Here is a 20,388-nt window from a genome sequence, read left to right on the forward strand (position 1 = left end):
GTCCCATCTCCTTCTCCTTTCTCTCTCAGTGGAAGCCAAGAAACCTTACGCTCTGGTGGGACAGGATAGTCAACCTGCGTGACCCTGCTGCCAGGCTGCCCAGACTCAGACCCAGATGGTCTTTGAGGATCTAGTCATCTGCAGCTCCAGTGCTCCCACAACAAAGTCCTGGTCTCTATGCAGCTGGGAGGGAGACATGCAGAGTCAACTTCTGGCACAGCTAACCTTGCCCCAGGTCACTTATGGCCAAAGCACACAGATTCTGAGAACCAAGAGGACTCTCAGAAACAACCTAGCCTGGCTACAACTCAGGAAAACTGGATTTCAAATAATTATTTAGAGAAAGTAATTTCTACTTTGTAATTTTCACTTAACACTTACATAGAGTCACGAAAGTCATAATTAAAATCTGTGTCCCTGATCCCAGGAAGACTGACAGCAGCATTCCTTTTCTTGGAGGACGGAATATATCACCATGAACTAGCTTCCAGCCAAATTCTTCCTGGGCATCCTCCTAAAAAGGGAGTAAATTCGTTTACGTGCCATGTGGTATCACCAAGAAAACTAGACAGTTTGTTCACTGTTGAATATGCGGATATGGAAATCTAAAAAAAAAACCTTACAAATGTTAATATTTATTTCAGTTTTGAAGTATAAAGCTTGACTCATGGAGCTTTATATAGCTTTCTTGAATTATTTTGAAAGGAATGTTGTGTGTTAAGGTCTATAAATATAGTTACTGAGAAACTTTAAAAAGTAATACAAAGATAATGTGATACCTACTTCTAGTCTAATAAGTCAAGCTTTATGATCCAATTTGATGGCGATTTTAAGTCATACTCTATAGTCTTCTTAACCTACACTTACTAATCCCCAAAACAAGCAAATGGTATTAGGTCTCATAGCTACTTTGCTTGTATAGTAGGCTTGGCTGTGAAAATATTAATAAGCTTGTGTCACCAGCCCAAACTGCTCCCCTATCTCCAGACACACATACACACCTGCCTAATCAACAGCTCCACTGGGTTGTTTAATGGACACCTTGAACAGAATTATCCACAGTGGAACTGATTCTCTCTCCCCACCTCTACCTGCTCTACCTGCACTCTCCCTCAGTAGATAAAAGCTCTATCCTTCCAGCTGCTCAATCCCCAAAACCTTAGAGTCATCCTTGATGCCTCCTTTTACTTTTTTCACACTTCACATACAATCCTTTAACAATTCTTACAGTTCTAGCTCTAAAATATATCCACAGGATCCACCACTAGCCCCTGGTTCAAACCATCCCTTCTTACCTGGCTCTCACGGAATTCATTAAACTAGTCTGTGTTTCTGCCCTTGTCTCCATTCAGTTGATTCTCAATACAGAACCAGAAAGATCCTTTTAACTAATCAGGGGTTCAGATCAGAAACGTGGGGTCATTCACTGGCTTCTCTCCCTCTTCCACCCTCTCCACAGTCAACTGGTCGATCAGCATTCCATCCCACCTCCTGAACACCCTCTGTATCTATCTGCCCACTTCCCTACTTCTTCCCTGCCACCATCCCCTATCTCTGGGAACTCTCTAACAGTCTCTTGACTGGTCTCTGTGCCTCCAATATTGCCCGGCTCCAAACGATTCTCCACATAATGTTCAAAGTGATTTTCCTGAAACATGAATCTGGCCACGTCACTGCTGTTTAATATTCTTCAACAGCTTCTCAATGACCTTCAGAATGCACAGCTTAGAAGTCCTTCAAAATTTGGTCCCTGGAATTTTTTCAGCCTCCTCACTTAACATTTCATCCAGGGTACATCTGTATCCCTCCCCCAAATTCCCACTCAAATTTCTATCTTTGCGAGCAGTAGACAAGATTTAAAAACTAACATTCTAGTATTTTATAGTTTCACATTTTCATTTAGATCATTAATCATTTCAATATAAGCAATAAAGTTGGAATCTACCTTATTTTTTTTCTAGATGGCCACCCCCCCTTATCCAAAACTATTCATCAAATCTATTTTTTCTTTGCTGATACACTTTTGTTAACCTCCAAATTTAGACTCATTATTATTATATATAGAAAATATTTACTTGGAATCTCTTCACCAATCCTCCTAAATCTCTCTTTAGGATTGTTATTTATTTATTTTCTACTAAAGTATTTCTATAGTAATTCCTTCAGGTCTGACAGACTGATTGACTACTCAAGTACTTCTACAGACATTCCTTCAAGTGAAGGTGTGTTTGTGGTCAACTGGTTTTTTTAGTCTGAAAAAGGTATTTCACCTTCATTTTTGAAAGACAGCATCTCTGAGTACATGATTCTATGTAAATAGTTAATTTCTCTCACTACCAATTTAAAAATATTATGTTTTGAGCTTCCATGGCCAATTTAATTGTTTTTCCTTTGCAGATGTTCACTCTTTTTCCCCTCTGGCTGATTCTAAGATCTCTTTTCTATGGTGTTCTGTGGTTTTGGCCAGTTGATCTAGGTGTGGATTTCATTTTATTTATTCCTTGGATATACTGTGTATCCTTTATCTATGGATTCTTATCTTTCATCTGTGCTGGAAAATCGTAGCTGTTACTTTTTCATATATCTTATACTCTGTCATTAATAATCTTAATGTCTGAAATCTTTGGGACCTGGTGTAAATTTGTTGTTTATTGTAAATTTTTGTGAATTTCTGATGAATAGATCATACTTTATTGACCTTAAATGGGGGGAATCTTGCAAATCCAAATTTGAGAGACTTTCCTTCAGAGTATTTCTACTCGATTCTGCTGAGAATCAGAAGGCATTTACTAACCTAGAACCATTTTGCCTCCCTTCAAGAATCCAGGCTTAATACATAGGAGATCAAGGTTCACCATGACCCAAGGTTTAATGTCCCAATTGGTTAAAAACTTGATATGAGCACGGGCCCAAAGGAGAACTTCAACTTCTCATGCTTGTACTGCTTCCTGCTGTGGCCTCACTCAATTTGGGGGGATGGGGTGGATCTGGGGGAGTCCTTGGATACCTTTTTTTTCTTTTTTTTTAACCTATCATAAGCCCAGCAATGAATCAAGTCTGGTACATCAAGGGCTAATTTGTTTATTCATTCATTCAACAAATATCTGTTATCACCAACTATATGCTTGGCATTGTTTAAAACACCAGAGGTACTACAGTGAGTATAACAGAAAAATTCCTCTTCTCATGAGTACACCTTCTCATTGGAAAGGCAGACAATAAACGAAATAAGTAAAATATATAGTACTCTAGATGGTGATAAGAAGTATGGATGTGGGGTGTGGGTGGAGAGGATGTAATTTTAATGGGATGGTGAGGAAGGTCTCACCAGGAAGATCATGTCTCAGTGAAGACCAGAAGCACGTGAGGGAGCTCTCTGAGGGATGAACACTTGAGGAAGACAGAAAAGCAACTGTAAAGGCCTGGAAATGGGAACCCGCCTGAGGTGTCTGAGGAACAGCAAGGCAACCAGCATGGCTGGAGCAGAGCTCCAAGAGCTACTGCAGAGCCTTATGGGCCACTGTAAAGACTATGGCTTCACTGAGTGCAGTGGAAGTCACTGGAGGGCTGTCATTGGGAGTGAAATGACCCTGAACAGATACGCTCTGATGGCTATGATAAAAGACTGGCAGGAGGGAAAGAATGGGAGCAAGACTGGAAATAGGGTTTCCTGGCCTGTACCCCAAGGCCACCTCTGTACAAATAAAGAAAAAAATTCCATTAACTCAGCAATTATTTGGAATTGTCAATTATGAACAGAGTATTGTGAAATTATTTTAATCAAATATTTAATAAGGCATACAACCAATAAAATCATGGAAAAGCAACTGTGGAGTTCAAGTGCTAAAAAGCTTCTAAACATTAATATGTTCTTTTTTTCTAATTAGAAAAAGAGAGATGGGGGGAGCTAAGAAGCTGGGGAAGAGAAAACAATGAAAATCTGAGTTTTATGTATTCATTACAAGTAGTGATTCTTGTGGAAATTTTGTTAAAGAGCTGCTAGGAAATTAAAAAGTATAAAATGTAAAACATTATGGAACTTAAAATGCAAATAGATGAAGTTGAGGCATTAATTACTTTGAATCCACCAAAAGGTTGAAATGATAAAAACTCAGTTAAAATTAATTTTTAAAAATTAAACATACACACATACAAAAATTGCTTGGGAGCTATTCTACTCAACTTTGCTGTTTCACAAACGGAATGTCTGCTGGAAATAGAGACTCTGACAGAGTTGATGGCACGTAAGTGAAAAGAGGGCAGAGCTGGAGCTGTGCACCTGCACCCTTTCTGCAACCTCTACTGATGCAGATGAGGCTGTGAACAGTTCAGCTCTGAGAGCTGCGGTCACTAAATTTCTACAGAAAACCAATCCTTAAGGATCATTTTCTTATTTGAAAATGTGAATTCAGGGTAACTTTTGAGAAGAATGTTTTAAAAGCAGATTCTGTCTAAAGCTATTATTTAAATTTTTTCCAAAGAAAAAATAAAGACTATCCTCGGCAGACCAAAGAACAGTTCAGATGTTTCACTCACCGTAGAATCCATCTGATTATATCTGGCAATATCTTTATGCAGCGTCCGTAGCATAATCATAGCCACCATTCCAGACAAGAAGAGGACAATGACCAAGGAATTCATGATGCTGCAGAAATAAGCATGTTAGGATTAATCTACAGCTTAATCTTTGGAATAGCAAAACTCTTTAAAAACTATTTATTGAGTAACATTAAAACAGCATTAATCAAATTAAAAACTTGACCTAAAATCCAACAAATTCAATGAACTGTGTTCTGCTGCACGGCCTTCTAGTGGATACATAACTGTATGTACTTATCATAATATAATTTTGTGGTCTGTTGAGAACTAGAATTTTTTTTCTCCACGGTCAACATTAATAACTACTGTGCCCAAATTAGGGCAACATAAGCTGCAAGGATCAACAATGGACTGGTCTGTACCCTCAAGAAATCTACTGAAAAACAGTTACTCAGTAAATTAATGAGTATCAAAAAAGATTAGTCAGTAAAGTAGGAAAAGGAGAGCGACGGCACCATGAACAGCTCTCTAGATAAAAGTTTTGAGTCATGCTTAGAGAATAATAATAATAATAAACAGTCGTAACAGCCGCAGTGGCTTGTCTACTGAGCCCTCTTCCGTGCCTGGTAAGGTGCTCAAATGCTCTGTTTCATTACCTCCTTCAATCCTCAGAATAGTCCCATGAGACAGGTTATTTCTAGATAAAGAAATGTACTCTGAGAAACTGGGTGATCTAGCCTGACTCACAACCAGTGACTAAAAGCCAGGACTGAATCCAAGTCTATCTAATTCAAAAGCCCAGCGTTCTGAATAACTGGAGAATCAGAGTGAATGGGATGTTCAAAGGGACAGAGAATAAAATAAGGACAGAGCATAAAGAAGATTAATTCTATACTCTTACCTAAACCACTGAATGTGGGTATGAGGCATAGATTCCAGAATGTAGTCCCATCTAGATGCCCATCTGATATTCTTATCTTCCTAGAGGGATTTAAAAACACACACACTCTTTAAATAAGAATTTGCCAATGAAGCGTATTAGGAATCCAAAAATTTCCATTCACAGCTTAACATTCTAGTCAATAGATACAATTCCTCATTATCATAACTTGGGTTAGTCATGAGACTTATGGACCTAGATTTACTCAAGTCTCAGGAAAATTAGGATAAAATTAAGCAGTAAATAAAATATAAGAGTTCCTAAAAGTATCTACTTACTTGTATTTTTTTTAAAGTCTTACTTTAAATCTTAATTAGCAAAGGCTTATTTTAAATGTCAAGATTTAGAGCTTTAGAGTATTTAATTATTTTCAGAAAATTGAGTGGAGTAGCTTATTCTTTATTCTCTTTGATGCTATCTATCTATACCTATGAGACATCTAACCAGACCAGAGTCATAACCTAGGTACCTGAGCATCTGGCAGGTGTCACCCACACTGAGCTCTTAATACCTAGAAAGAAATATGCACAATTTACTGCACCAGGCTTGCAAAATTACACACTATTTAGGTAGGGACAGTAAACGTCACAACTATATTGGATTGCCAAGATAGTTTATTAAAAATAGAGGTGGAATATTGCCCAAGGTTCTCATAAAATGAACTTTTACTTTCCTCCTAAGAAAACACTCCCTTGAATTACCTAAGAACCTATATAGATTATCTACCATCAGGAAACTCTCCATTTAAGCTTACACTCAAATCCTGATTTTAAAAATGGTGTTGTTTGCCCAAATGCTTGTTGCATATCTTTGACACTTTCATACCATCCTTCATGCCTCATTTCTACCTTTTGCCTTGTTTGTATCTCCTATGGCTTAACACTTTTAATCAGGCTCAGTTCTCCAATTCCCCATACTTCTTATTTAAACGAAGACTTAGTTTCGGGGGCAATTATGTTGCCTGGTGCACTGACAAACTATTCCAAAAATTAACTCATTAAAAGCTTATCTATTTGACAAGCTAATCATATTTTTAATTAGTTTAAGTCATATGAATTTAAAATCAATTTCTGAGTTATACTAAAGATAAAAATCACACTCACCTGGAAGCTAACAGAATAAGTATAGGCAATTCTGATCTCCCCAGAAGCCTTGTTACTTATATCCATGGGGGGTCCAGAGCAGTCTGTTTTATCTATATGGGTGTGCTTGAAGCTGTGGGAAGAAACATTTTGGCAAGATGCTGATAAAATAGTTTTTTTAAATGGAGTAAGGTTAGAGATTTTGTACGTATTTCACAATGCTGCTGATAGTCAAAAGTGATTCATATCACACTGAATAGTACAAATATTTACTTCATATAAATAAATGGCTTAGTTATAAGTGTACAAAATTGTTACTCAAAATAAGAACCAAACTTTGGAAAACATTACTTGAAGAGCATTAAATAATCTTTAAAGAAATCAAAACAAACACTGATGGAGTTTAAATTAACTGCCATCCTGTTACGGCATGCATTGCTTTACCACTAGTGGCACAAGAAAATGGCTGTATCAGTTGGGTGGGGGAGTGGGGAGTCATGGAAAGAAAAGAATACTCAATCAAAGAAGCATCTCACAAATAACTGAGGAGTACTTTCACACTAAAAAAGCTGACAATTTGAAGAGATGCCCTTTCAATGATTTATCACATACTGGCATCTAACACTGCATGGAGACTTTCAAAATGACACACTAATCAGCTCATTTGGGCCTCTGAAAGCCGCAAATATCTGAGGTAATGCTTTTCTACTGTAGAAGGGAACATGGTCCTAACCACTTATGTTCTCCATTCCAAGCTGACATAGAAAAGCTGTCAAAAACTGACTGAAAAACAAAACAAAAAGGCACCCTGGCTACTTACCATGACAGGAAAATAAATATTTGTATGGTTTCTCTGGGAAACCCATAACTCAATAACAAACCATGCTAAAGGAAGTTTTAGTAAAATCAATTAAAACACCAAATTATACGCCAGAATACTGATTAAGGAAAAAGTTAATTGGTCCCAAAATATTTATTCTTTGGGTCTAAATTTCACTTACAGTTATTTATTTTTATCTATTGTATAATTACCTTTTTGGTTCAAGTTTAGCAGCCACTAATCTTGCTCCCATGGATCCAGTTTCAACAACATGGTAGTATATTTTGATATCAACATGGTTAAAGATGTAAAATGTATCTCTTTCATGGAATTCTGACTGTGGAGCAGAACTTAAAGTTAGTGGTAGAAAACTGGCTATAAAAGTGTCGAAATATAAAATTTTAAAATAAGCCAAAACAAGTAAGAAAATTTGAACTTGGACAGAATTTTAATCCTTCCCCATAAAAATGTGTAAGTTTTAACTTTTTTTTTTAAATTGTAGTTGTTTGTTTTTTTTTTTTTTTTGCGGTACGCGGGCCTCTCACTGTTGTGGCCTCTCCCGTTGCGGAGCACAGGCTCCGGATGTGCAGGCTCAGCGGCCATGGCTCACGGGCCTAGCAGCTCCGCGGCATGTGGGATCTTCCTGGACCGGGGCACGAACCCGTGTCCCCTGCATCGGCAGGCGGACTCTCAACCACTGCGCCACCAGGGAAGCCCTGAAGTATAGTTTTTAATAGAAGTACAATGCTGTGCTAGTTCCTGGCGTACAGCAAAATGATTCAGTTATATATATATATATATTCTTTTCCACTGTAGGTTATTACAAGATATTGAATATAGTTCCCTGTGCTATACAGTACAACCTTGTTTATATTTTATTTATAGTAGTTTGTATCAACTAATCCAAAACTCCTAATTTATCCTCCCCCCCCTTCCCCTTTGGTAACCATAAGTTTGTTTTCTATGTCTGTGAATCTGTTTCTATTTTGTAAATAAGTTCATTTGTATCATTTTTTTAGATCCCACATATAAGTGATATCATATATTTGTCTTTCTCTGTCTGATGCACTTCACTTAGTATGATAATCTCTAGGTCCAACCATGTTGCTGCAAGAGGTATTATCTCATTCCTTTCTATGGCTGAGTAATATTCCATTGTGTGTGTGTATATACCACATCTTCTTTATCCACTCATCTGCTAATGGACATTTAGGTTGCTTCCATGTCTTGGCTATTATAAATAGTGCTGCTATGAATATTGGGGTGCATGGATCTTTTTGAATTAGTGTTTTTATCTTTTGCAGATACACGCCCAGGAGTGGGATTGCTGGATCATATGGTAACTCTATTTTTAGTTTCTTAAGGAACTTCCATACTGTCTTCCATAGTGGCTGCACCAACTTACATTCCCAGCAACAGTGTAGGAGGGTTCTCTTTTCTCCACACCCTGTCCAGCATTTATTATTTGTAGACTTTTTGATGATGGCCATTCTGACCGTTATGAAGTGATACCTCATTGTAGTATTTTGATTCTCATTTCTCTAATAACCAGTGATGTTAAACATCTTTTCACATGCCTACTAGCCATCTGTATGTCTTCTGTGGAGAAATGTCTATTTACGTCTTCAGGCCATTTTTTTGATTGGTTTGTTTTTTGTTGTTGTTGAGTTGTATGAGCTGTTCGTATATTTTGGAAATTAAGCCCTTGTCAGCTGCATCATTTGCAAATATCTTCTCCCAATCTGTAGACTGTCTTTTCATTTTGCTTATGGTTTCCTTTGCTGTGCAAAAGCTTATAAGTTTGATTAGGTCCCATTTGTTTATTTTTGCTTTTACTTCTATTGCCTTGGAAGACTGACCTAAGAAAACATTACTACATGAGAAAACATGTCAGAAAATGTTTTGCCTATGTTCTCGTCTAGGAGTTTTATGGTGTCATGTCTTATAAAGTCTTTAAGCCACTTTGAGTTTATTTTTGTGTATGGTGTGAGGGAGAGTTCTAAGTTCACTGATTTACATGTGGCTGTCTAGCTTTCCCAGCACCACTTGCTAAAGAGATTGTCTTTTCTCCATTGCATATTCCTGCCTCTTGGTTGAATATTAATTGACCATAGTTGTGTGTGGGTTTATTTCTAGGCTCTCTATTCTGTTCCACTGATTCATATTTCTGTTTTTCTGCCAATACCATGCTGTTTGGATTTTTGTAGCTTTGTAGTATTGTCTGAAGTCTGGGAGAGTTATGCCTCCATAAGCTTAAACTCTTTATAAGCCAAAACTAACTGGCAGAGGTACAAATTACACTTCTTTAAAGTTTTAATTTTTACATAAAACTTTAAAAGTACCTGACAAGACATCTCTTATTGTCTAGCTTTTCCCTTAGAAAATAAAACAAATAAAATTTTAAATATTATATGTTATGAGCATGCTAAATGTTACACATTTTAACACTTTTCCTCCACAGAAGTTTAAAACTTCAGAATAAACCAATAACCTAAATTATTCAAGAGTCCTTGGTCAACTCTCACAAAAGCATTAACCAAATAACCAGTTTCATGATCAAGCTCATGCTAACTTCTACTACCAGGTCATATTCATTAAGAGATTAAATCAGGTTGACTTCATTATACAAAATTTAATATATATCCCCAATAATTTTGATTACTTTCTAAATTAATGTCTTCACTTTATTATTTTATTTTTTAAATTGTAAAAGAATGGCCTCAAAGATTGATACCTTTTTAAAAAGGTATAATATCAAACTTTTACAATACAATATTCTATGGACTTAAATTTGCAATACAAATTTCATGGACTTATTATGATGTCTTTTTGGCAGTCAACCATGAACCTTCTTTTAATATGTAAGATTTATGAATTTAACTTTTAACAGAGTCAGAACATACAAAGTCCTAGCCCATAGCATAGTGTTTAGCATATAAGAGACACTGCCAGTAAATGTTAAACTGAATCTGAATTATTTTAGTTCTAGAGTTATAAATTGTTAATCTGGCTTAAATTTAAAGACTAGGTATGGGAATTCCCTGGTGGTCCAGTGGTTAGGACTCAGCGCTTTCACTGCAGCAGCCCGGGTTCAATCCCTGGTCGGGGAGCTAAGATTCTGCAACCTGCACGTCACAGTCAAAAAAATAAAAAAAAGGACAGAGTAGTTGTCCTTCAGAACATCTGAACTGCACTCATTCAATGAATATAACAATTTTTGTCCAGATAAAGATTGACTCCTTCTACCAAAGAGCCATATTTTAAAAAATAGCATAGAGTTAGTTTATCACAAACTTACATTAATAACACAGGCATCTTTTGCATGGCCTTTATCTGTAATGTAACAGCCAATAGGAAATCCAGGATTACAGAACCTCTGACCATCTTCAACATCATAACACCATGTTACCGGCATATTATCCACAATCCTATGCACAGAAATAAAAGTCAAGTTAGAAACCACCAAACATGACTAAGAATTACTTCCCAAATCTGTGTCAACACTTTGTAAAATTTAAATGTCTAAAAATGCCTTAAGGTGTCAAAACTACAATCAAAGAATTTTGATAAAATGTTGTACTTCATAAGTAATAGTATTGTGCCAATATCTGACACACTGTAGTGGGAAAAAAAATCTCTACACATTCTTTGAAAAGGAGTAAATAAATTAATTTACTGCGATCGCTAATATAACAATACCATTATCTAGACACCTAAGGATAATTTACCTTCAGCGAACACTCAACAGCTCTAAATAGGTGCAAAGCAATATATTTAGTTCCTTGGGAACAGTTTATGGAATAGTATAGAAACAAACGTCTTTTATTACTCAGGTAATTCAATAAAAAGGAGAAGAATATAACTGCCAAGATATAGGGAAATATTCAACTGAAGGGCCATGCGAAAAAGTGAAAATAATAGTATCATCTATTAAAACCGTGTAAATCCAACTTATGTCTAAAAGAAATGCTGCTATAAAGTTAGAGAAATAAATCTTTCAAGTTCTATAGTGAAAAAACTTTTTTTAAAAAAAGGATAAAAATAAAGAGTAAAATTTTGTAGTCCTGTATAATTACATTAAAGTGCAAGCATAGGGTCTCCTATGCCCAAAACGCATCACAGGATACAAATTTTTAAAATTACTAAAAATATACTAGCTGTATTACAGTCATAAGACAACACTCCAGGGCATGTTTTATTTGTGAATTAATGTATGCCTTAGGAAGTAAAATTATGATTCTATATTCACCCAGGGTGTACGTTAATGACCTAATAAAACATGTCTCGTCACACTTAAATGCTATTTAATAGTACCCAATATACTAAATTTTAGAATCACCTACACTATTAAGTTTATTATTATTATAGCCAGCAGGCTAGTAGTTCCCATGAAAATACCAAAATATCAGAAGCATGAAAACCATGCTATATAATATAAATAATTCAGATTTTTTGGAGGCCTCAAGAATCAGTTAATTGCTTTAATTTTTTAGATAGACAATGAAGTTCAGTCAATGAATATAAAAGAGCAATATATTAATTTTAATATCTTTACACTATCAGAGAGAGTACTACATAAAATTACAGTGCTAGTTACAAAATGAGAATTAAGGGGCAATTTAGGGTTTTTTTTAAAGGTGAACATCCTAAATTTATCATTTATATAATGCCTTGACATAACCTTTGCCTGGCTGGAAACAAACAAAACCCAACAAACCCTTGGAAATAAATGTAAGAAAACTTAAAGAATATAATTTTCAATTACTGCCTTGCTAAGTTGGGAAGTAGTAGCTATTGAAATTCATAACACCAAAAATATTTAAAAATTCTATTTTCAATCTGATATAGTGAAAAAGAGTAAAAGAAGAGGACTCAAAAGGTTAAAGGTCGAATGACTGGCCCCAATTTTTTACCATTAAGGACTGCCTTCCATTATTTCCCTCTACCCTCATGGGCTCCATCTGAAACACTTCTGGCAGTCAAGCTTCATTTATTAATAAATCAATTTTCCCAATAAATTAATTTCTAGAGTTTCTGATGAGAATGGAATAACCCATGTTGCCACAGTACACTCAAAAAAATAAAAAAAGTGCAGCCAAAAGCAAAGAAACTTGGTATTTAGGTTATTCTACATAGTTTTTAAAATTTATTTTAATTTTTTTTCATAGTTTTAATATAAGTTAATTTACACTATCTAACTGGGGTTTTGAATTTTTGAAAATAGCACATCATTCCCCTTTGCCAGCCTACGGGATCCCAGATTGGCACTCACTAGACTAAAATATCTTCAAAGACCCCTCTCTGTCCAATAAGCCAGAGTCTGGTGGTTTTATGGTACTAAAAAAATTTAAGTACTTTGATAACTAGCTAAATAAATTACACTTTTATAAATAAAATGTCACAAAGATGTGGAAACTTAGGCAAAAAGTATAATCACAAAACTTGTAGAGTAGAGGGAATTCAAGTGTCTGCTGCTGGTATCAAAACATTAGTCAGGGGACTTCCCTGGTGGTGCAATGGTTAAGAATCTGCCTGTCAATGCTGGGGACACAGGTTCGAGCCCTGGTCCGGGAAGATCCCACACGCCGCGGAGCAACTAAGCCCGTGAGCCACAACTACTGAAGCCCATGTACCTAGAGTCCATGCTCAGCAACAAGAAAGAAGCCACTGCAATGGGAAGCCTGCGCACTGCAGCGAAGGGTAGCTCCTGCTTGCCGCAACTAGAGAAAGCCTGTGTGCAGCAATGAAGACCCAAAGCAGCCAAAAATCAATAAGTAAATAAATTTATATAAAAAAAAATCAGTCAGTCTCAAGAATCAAGAAGTAGCTTAACGTTATTCACAGAGTAAGCCAAGAAGATCCTCAAATTACATTCTAAAGTCCCAAATAAGAATTGAAAGTATTCATCAATTTAGATATAAAAATTAACTACTGTTAATTAACTGACTGTTCTCTATAATGAGAACAATGAGTTGGTGCACTAACTAATAATCAGTCATTTTATTCGTTCAGAAGGTAGTGTGGTTAAAGTGCTATGGGGGAAGAACTACAGTTCATTCATGTGATGGAATGGTATACAATTACAAAAAGAATGAAGTAGATATAGATCTATAGATGTGCTTTACATGGAAAAATGCCCATATTTTCTTAAACAAAGTGATCAATTTCAGAACAATGTGTACAATAATTCCATTGTTATTTTAAAAGGTACATACTCTTTTTTTTTTTTGCGGTACGTGGGCCTGTCACTGTTGTGGCCTCTCCCGTTGCGGAGCACAGGCTCCAGACGCACAGGCTTAGCAGCCATGGCCCACGGGCCCAGCCGCTCGGCGGCATGTGGGATCTTCCTGGACCGGGGCACGAACCCATGTCCCCTGCATTGGCAGGCGGACTCTCAACCACTGCGCCACCAGGGAAGCCCGGTACATACTCTTTTATATACCTACATGTGCATAGAAATCTGGAAACAGGGCTTTCCCTGGTGGCGCAGTGGTTAAGAATCTGCCTGCCAATGCAAGGGACATGGGTTCGAGCCCTGGCCTGGGAAGGTCCCACATGCCACGGAGCAACGAAGCCCGTGTGCTACAACTACTGAGCCTGAGCTCTAGAGCCCGCAAGCCACAACTACTGAGCCCACGTGCCACAACTACTGAAGCCTGCGCGCCTAGAGCCCGTGCCTCACAACAAGAAGCCACGACAATGAGAAGCCCGCGCACCGCAACAAAGAGTAGCCCCCACTCACCACAACTAAAGAAAGCTTGTGCACAGCAACAAAGACCCAACACAGCCAAAAATAAATAAATAAATTTATATTAAAAAAATCTGGAAACATACAGGAGAAATAATAGTGCTACCTCTGGGGAGCAGGATTAAAGAAGTTGAGGGTAGTAGAAAACACTTTGTATAATCTTTCATATTTCTAAGGGTTCCTGCTATTTCATCTCTGTCAACTCTGCTATCTATGCTTAAAATCAAATTACATAGTAAAAATGTCTGAAGTCAGCCAAGGACAGAAATATACTCAACTAATGGTTCACGTAAATGCAACAATATGAATCAAATATTTTCTAAATGTGTAATGAACTGATTTAAGGACTAAAGCCCATTGCCTAGAATTACCAGACTGTATATCTGTGATATGGCTTAGAGTTTTTGTTAATGGATTCAGACCTGAAATAATAAACTTTTCTGATTCAACTACAAAAATCACTATCCACCAGCATTGTTCCAGTTTATTTTTTTAGGCAGAATTGTTTAAGTTTGCAACTATTTTAAATTATTCTTCTTGTTATTAAGCATCTTGGGATCAAAACAGTACCTATGTTAATTGCATCATAAATAAGTTAAAAATATTTCTAAGTACTTTATTGTCAGGAATCTACTGAAGAAGAGGTGCTTCTGTTATCTTTAAGAGGAAGACTCTAAACAGGATTCTAAGAACAGAGGGTAGAAGAGAAAGCTAAAAATCACCCATAGTGGGCTTCCCTGGTGGCTCAGTGGTTGAGAATCTGCCTGCTAATGCAGGGGACACGGGTTCGAGCCCTGGTCTGGGAGGATCCCACATGCCGCGGAGCAACTAGGCCCGTGAGCCACAACTACTGAGCCTGCACGTCTGGAGCCTGTGCTCCGCAACAAAAGAGGCCGCGATAGTGAGAGGCCCGTGCACCGCAATGAAGAGTGGCCCCCGCTTGCCACAACTAGAGAAAGCCCTCGCACAGAAACGAAGACGCAACACAGCAAAAATAAATAAGTTAAAAAAAAAAAATCACCCATAGTGACCTAAAGAGTCATTCTTTCATTCAGTCAACAAATGGACAGCTGTCAGAGTAAATGGAGGTAGAAGGGGTGAAAATGAGCCTTAAGGCTCATAAGGACTGAGCCTTAAATATGATTTTGAAGGCTGGAAAGAACAATTTTAAGCAAAGAGAAAACACCAAGGGAAACTTTTCAATTACTGATGAATGAGAAATGTATCCTGAGTTACATTAACTCAGCAATTAAGTAGTATTCTCACAGTAGCTTACAGGAAAAAAGCTCTTGGCTTACCAGAAACCAAAGAAATGAAGACATGGAGGAGACTTTCAAGTTCCTGTTAGCACTGAGGGTCAGATGAGAAAGAAGCTGACGCAAGTGTAACAGGTACGTTTCCTTCCTTCTAACAGAGCCCTGCTATGGGAGACTCATTTCTATGTGGTTCAGTTGTATTTTACCCAGGTCTAGCCAATCAGAGTGAATCACCCTAATCACAGACTCGTTCATGAATGGGCATGTGACCCAGGGTTGCCCCTCTCTAGGACTTTTTTGTTCTACGAGGATGGGGAGAAACCAAGGAGGCAAGAGGGAATGAGAGGTTCCAACAATCCTACTGAGCCACAGGATCTGGTCATGTCCAAACTGAAATCAATGGTTCTCACCTCCCTGAGTGAGGGCAAACGGGTCTGAGATAGTGACAGGACAAACATTCAAGAGGAAGTCTACAAAAATAGTCTTCCTGTTCACCACCTCCAGCACCTTACACTTTTTGGAAGAGGCAAAACATATGTAAACCATGACCACCAGAGAATACAGGCATTTGTTGGCAAAATTATCTGGAAGAATAACAATTGGTTATATTTAAAAAGTTGGGTTTTTGAGACCCTTTTTTAATACTGTTTGAATATTGTATAGTAAGTAAATACTCCTGGGGAAGTAAAAAAAAATTTTTTAATGCTTTTTGATTATAATGCAAACTGGTAAAAACATTGTTAATGTTACGTCATGTTTATAAAATAAAAAACAGATTAAACAAATTATAAGTATTTTTATTGGAAGTAGATGCTATTTCTCAAATATCAAATGAAAGTTAAATTTTGTTTTCCTATGATCTTTTTCATGGCCTGCAAGTACAAAATAACAGTATTTTTCCAGAAGACTGATCCAGGTCCTTTCCCAAAGCACAAATATGCTCCTTTTAACTATGTATGAATAAAAAAAGTGCTCTAGGAAACAGGTCTGTGTACCTAAACAAGTACCAGATATTACAATAATCTAAGTGCAGAAAATGATGATACTTTAAGCTGTCAACCTTAGTAATCCTCTGGCAAATAAAAGTCACTACTTCATATTACTAATAACAAAAAAAGGAAATAAATTTATTTGCTATTTTTATAGAATCAATGAAGTATTTACACATTCAATGAAACAGAGGTTTCTTCTTGAAAAGGAAAAAGCCCAAAATCCCAAATCTCCACGTCTTACCAGTGATGTTGATAATTCAGTAACATGCTTTTTTTCAAGAATTCTAACTTTTGTTTGTCTTCAGCTTTCTCTGTATGGTATGTTTTTGTACAAACAAGCTTACAGGTCTCCTCCTTATTAAATGTAAACTGTATTAAAATAAAGTGGAAAGCAAATTAAGAAAAAATATCCAGGTCCTTCATGCCTGTAACATAAATAGAGTAAAAGCACTGGTCTCCTTAAATTACTTAAGTGCATTAATATTGATAATAAACATATAGAAATTCCCCACAGATCAAGCAGATTTAAATTTCAATCTTATTCTGTTTCTCTAAAACACTAATTCATCAATTTTTCTAAGTAACAGTTTTTATTTTTATTTTTGATAATTTCAACCAACCCATCTCTTAAATATAAGTGAGTCCTAGGAGGGGAAAATACCCACACATAGAACAAAACAACATCAGTATCTCCATAATAATGTCCCCTGATAATGTTTTGGAAATTATGGATTTGAAGGCTTCCTATTAATAAACAGGTAAGGTTTTATGTCTATGTATTATTCATTCAGTGGATATTTGTTAAGTGTCTCCTATGCACCAGGTGATGGAGGTTCAGCAGTGAACAACACAGACTGTGATGACACAAGAAAAAGTTAAATCTGGATGTCTAGAATCAGAATAAATGTGATTCTTTTTACTCACATTTGAAAAGACTGTCAATTTTTAGGATGCTATGTAATAACAAAGTTGAAACAAAAATTGATAATTTTTTAAACCAAAGTTTAAAAACTAAGGAGTCCTCCAATTCTGGAGTCTAGGACTTATTTCATGAGCATGAAAACACACACATTATATTATTCACAACATATTATATAACGTAGGTTTACTTTACCAGGGCCTATTTATGTCTTAATTTAAAAAATCCATTTCCTAGTTTTCTTAAGGCTATAATTTATTAAACTAATTATATATACTCCATAATGTAACTATATATAGTCCAATACACCTTTTAATAAATTCAAACTTTATTACAGGGAGTAAAAAAAAAACCCAACTTGCATATGTTTCACTTCAGAGTAGTCCATTCTTTTATACATTATTTATTAAAATCCCTAAACCAGTTATTGTACATCATCTGACAAACCAATGTTTCAAGTGTAGTTCACTGCTGCCACCTGTCAGCCAATAGTTTCGTTCTCAAGGCGTTGCTATTTCTGTGAATACCGCAATATTTATGTAAATATTTAATAGTTTAAATTTTATATGAACCTTATAGGTTCCATCTAAAAGACCGGGAAATGAAAAAAACAAACGTATACATACTAAGGAATCAGAGGGATGTGTCAAACTTAAAGCAGAGAAGAGACATTATTAGTTACCACAAAAGTAGCAAATCTTACACCGCAGTCCGACGCTCACTGGGCTCAGGAAGTCAACGGTGTGTTCAATTGTGAAGGAAAATAGCAACCCTAAAGACGACACTTATCCATCATAATAAACGCTTATTACCTCATGTAACCCTCCTAACAGCCCTATGACGAAGTCTTCTTTGCTGACTCCTCCTCCGTCTTCCTGACCCATTAATACCAACTGCCCCAAGGCCCGGTCCTTGGAATTCTTCTCTTCACTATTTTTACCCACTCCCTTGGGGAGTTGATCAATTCCTGGCTTCAAATACCAACTATACACTAATGGTTCTCAAATACACGTATCTAGGCTGAATCCCTCCTCCAAACTGCAGACACATATTTTCAACTGTTAACTCAACATCCCTACTTGTATGCCTACCAAACATCTCATGTCATGTCAAAACAAACTCTTCCCCATTCCCTCCAAACCTGCTCTTCCCCCAGACTTTCCTATCTTAGAAAACAGAAACTCAACACCCCACATCCCACCTCTCGGCAAACTGTTGGTCCCAACATCAAAACACAGCCAGTTTCTGAGATGCTGACCGCTTCACAACTCCCACCCTTACCCCAATGATCTGAGTCACCATTAAGTCATGCATATTTTCAGGACTGATAGTGAGAGACTCCTAACTTGCCTCCTGGCTTCTCACTCTCCCACGGTCCATTCTCTCTACAACAGTCCTGGTGATCCTGTTAAAATCTAACCCTACCCAAAACACTTCAATGCTAACCATCTTGCCCAGATGTACAGGTCAAAGTCTTTACAATGGCCTATGATGAGTGGGCTACATGATGTGGTCCTATTACTCCTTTGCCCTCATTTCCCACTATTCTCTGTCTTGCTCACCTGCTTGAGTCGCACCAATTTTTCTCTGTACCTTGAATACACTGGGCGAGCGACATCTCAGAACCTTTGCTTTTGCTGCATCCTTCACCACATCCTCCCCTCTCCCCACAAATTCACATGGCTCACTCCCTTACTTGCTTCAAGTCTTTTGCTCACCTCTCAGGTAAGACTTTCTCTGGCCTATTTAAAATTGAAAATTCTCCATCCACCATCCCTGATTTATCTTCAATAGTTCTTTCATCAGCAACTGACACACATGTGTTTCAGTAATTCGTTTTGTTTCCTTCTCCCCATCAGAATACAAGTCCATGAGGACAGAGACTTTTTTGGTTCACTGCTGTACCCCACAACTACCACAGTGCCAGGCACGTGAAAGACATTCAGCAGTTATGTTAACTGACTGAATGAGTGAATATGAGTGGTTAGACTTGAGATTTTATGATCCTATGATAGGTGGCTCCAGCTTCACATAATGCACACGATATCTTACAGTTTTTTTCCTGACCTCAACAAAAGTCATCGATAAAATGGCAAAGCAGATTTGGGGTTTTGTTTTGTTGCTACTATTATTTTTACTGCAGATCTAAAAGAAGGGAAAATTCTTTGAAAAGAAAGGATAAAGAATCAATACTGAAATCAATGCTGAAAAATACATCAATACATTTATGGTTGCCTTGGGGAAAAAAATCTGATATCTTGGTCCCATGTTTCTGTTAACCTATGCCTTGATCTTAAGAAATGCTTGCTCTGTTTCTTTAAGCTTGGGGCTTAAAGAACTTGTTTTAGCACAAATCTTGATCCTAAAAAATTCTAGAAAACTCCGGGAAAATGTTAGGTGCACATTCTTTGTCCATTTTAAAACACTCCTTCTGTTCTTCTATTTTACCTCAACTCCTAGGACAAAATTAAATCTGAAAAGCACTAGGCCTGGGCTTCCCTGGTGGCGCAGTGGTTAAGAATCCGCCTGCCAATGCAGGGGACACGGGTTCGAGCCCCGGTCCGGGAAGATCCCACATGCCGCAGAACAACTAAGCCCGTGAGCCACAACTACTGAAGCCTGCATGCCTAGAGCCTATGCTCCACAACAAGAGAAGCCCGCGCACCGCAAGGAAGAGCAGTCCCCGCTCACCTCAACTAGAGAAGGCCTGCGCACAGCAACAAAGATCCAACGCAGTCAAAAAAAAAAAAAAAAAAGCACTAGGACTAAAAGAAGGGTCTTTTGCATAAGCAAGGCATAATCTTTACATAAAAATAAACGAACCCTGAGTAGAATCCTACTAAAGTAATTTGCCTTTAAAGTCTACACCAAAGGGACAAAACTTCTCTGTGGATTTGCATATTTTGCTCTTTACTGTTGGAGGCTCCTGTTGTCCCTCAAGTTCACTGAAGGTGTTACTGATGCTCTTCCCGCCTTCCATCATTTCTTAAGATCAAGGCATAAATAAACAGAAAGGTGGGACTGAGAGACCAAAGGAGTATTTTAAGGTAGTTATACAATTTAATAAATATGCTGAAAATCACCCTCTGCTA

General features: G+C 37.1%; 1 protein-coding gene across 1 annotated transcript in view; it reads right to left on the reverse strand.

Annotated features, from left to right (window-relative positions):
* The window catches only part of TM9SF2 (transmembrane 9 superfamily member 2), a 57,559-nt gene that overhangs the window by 19,811 nt on the left and 17,360 nt on the right, over window positions 1–20,388 (reverse strand). The window contains exons 4-10 of the mRNA XM_067713349.1: window positions 16,619–16,746; window positions 10,680–10,809; window positions 7,594–7,718; window positions 6,583–6,694; window positions 5,441–5,520; window positions 4,537–4,645; window positions 382–514 (exon numbers count right to left, since the gene is read on the reverse strand). Coding sequence (XP_067569450.1) covers window positions 382–514; window positions 4,537–4,645; window positions 5,441–5,520; window positions 6,583–6,694; window positions 7,594–7,718; window positions 10,680–10,809; window positions 16,619–16,746 — 817 coding nt within the window. The remainder of the gene's footprint in view (window positions 1–381; window positions 515–4,536; window positions 4,646–5,440; window positions 5,521–6,582; window positions 6,695–7,593; window positions 7,719–10,679; window positions 10,810–16,618; window positions 16,747–20,388) is intronic.

The sequence above is a fragment of the Pseudorca crassidens genome, chromosome 18, assembly GCF_039906515.1.
Source record: "Pseudorca crassidens isolate mPseCra1 chromosome 18, mPseCra1.hap1, whole genome shotgun sequence".
Lineage (NCBI taxonomy): Eukaryota > Metazoa > Chordata > Mammalia > Artiodactyla > Delphinidae > Pseudorca > Pseudorca crassidens.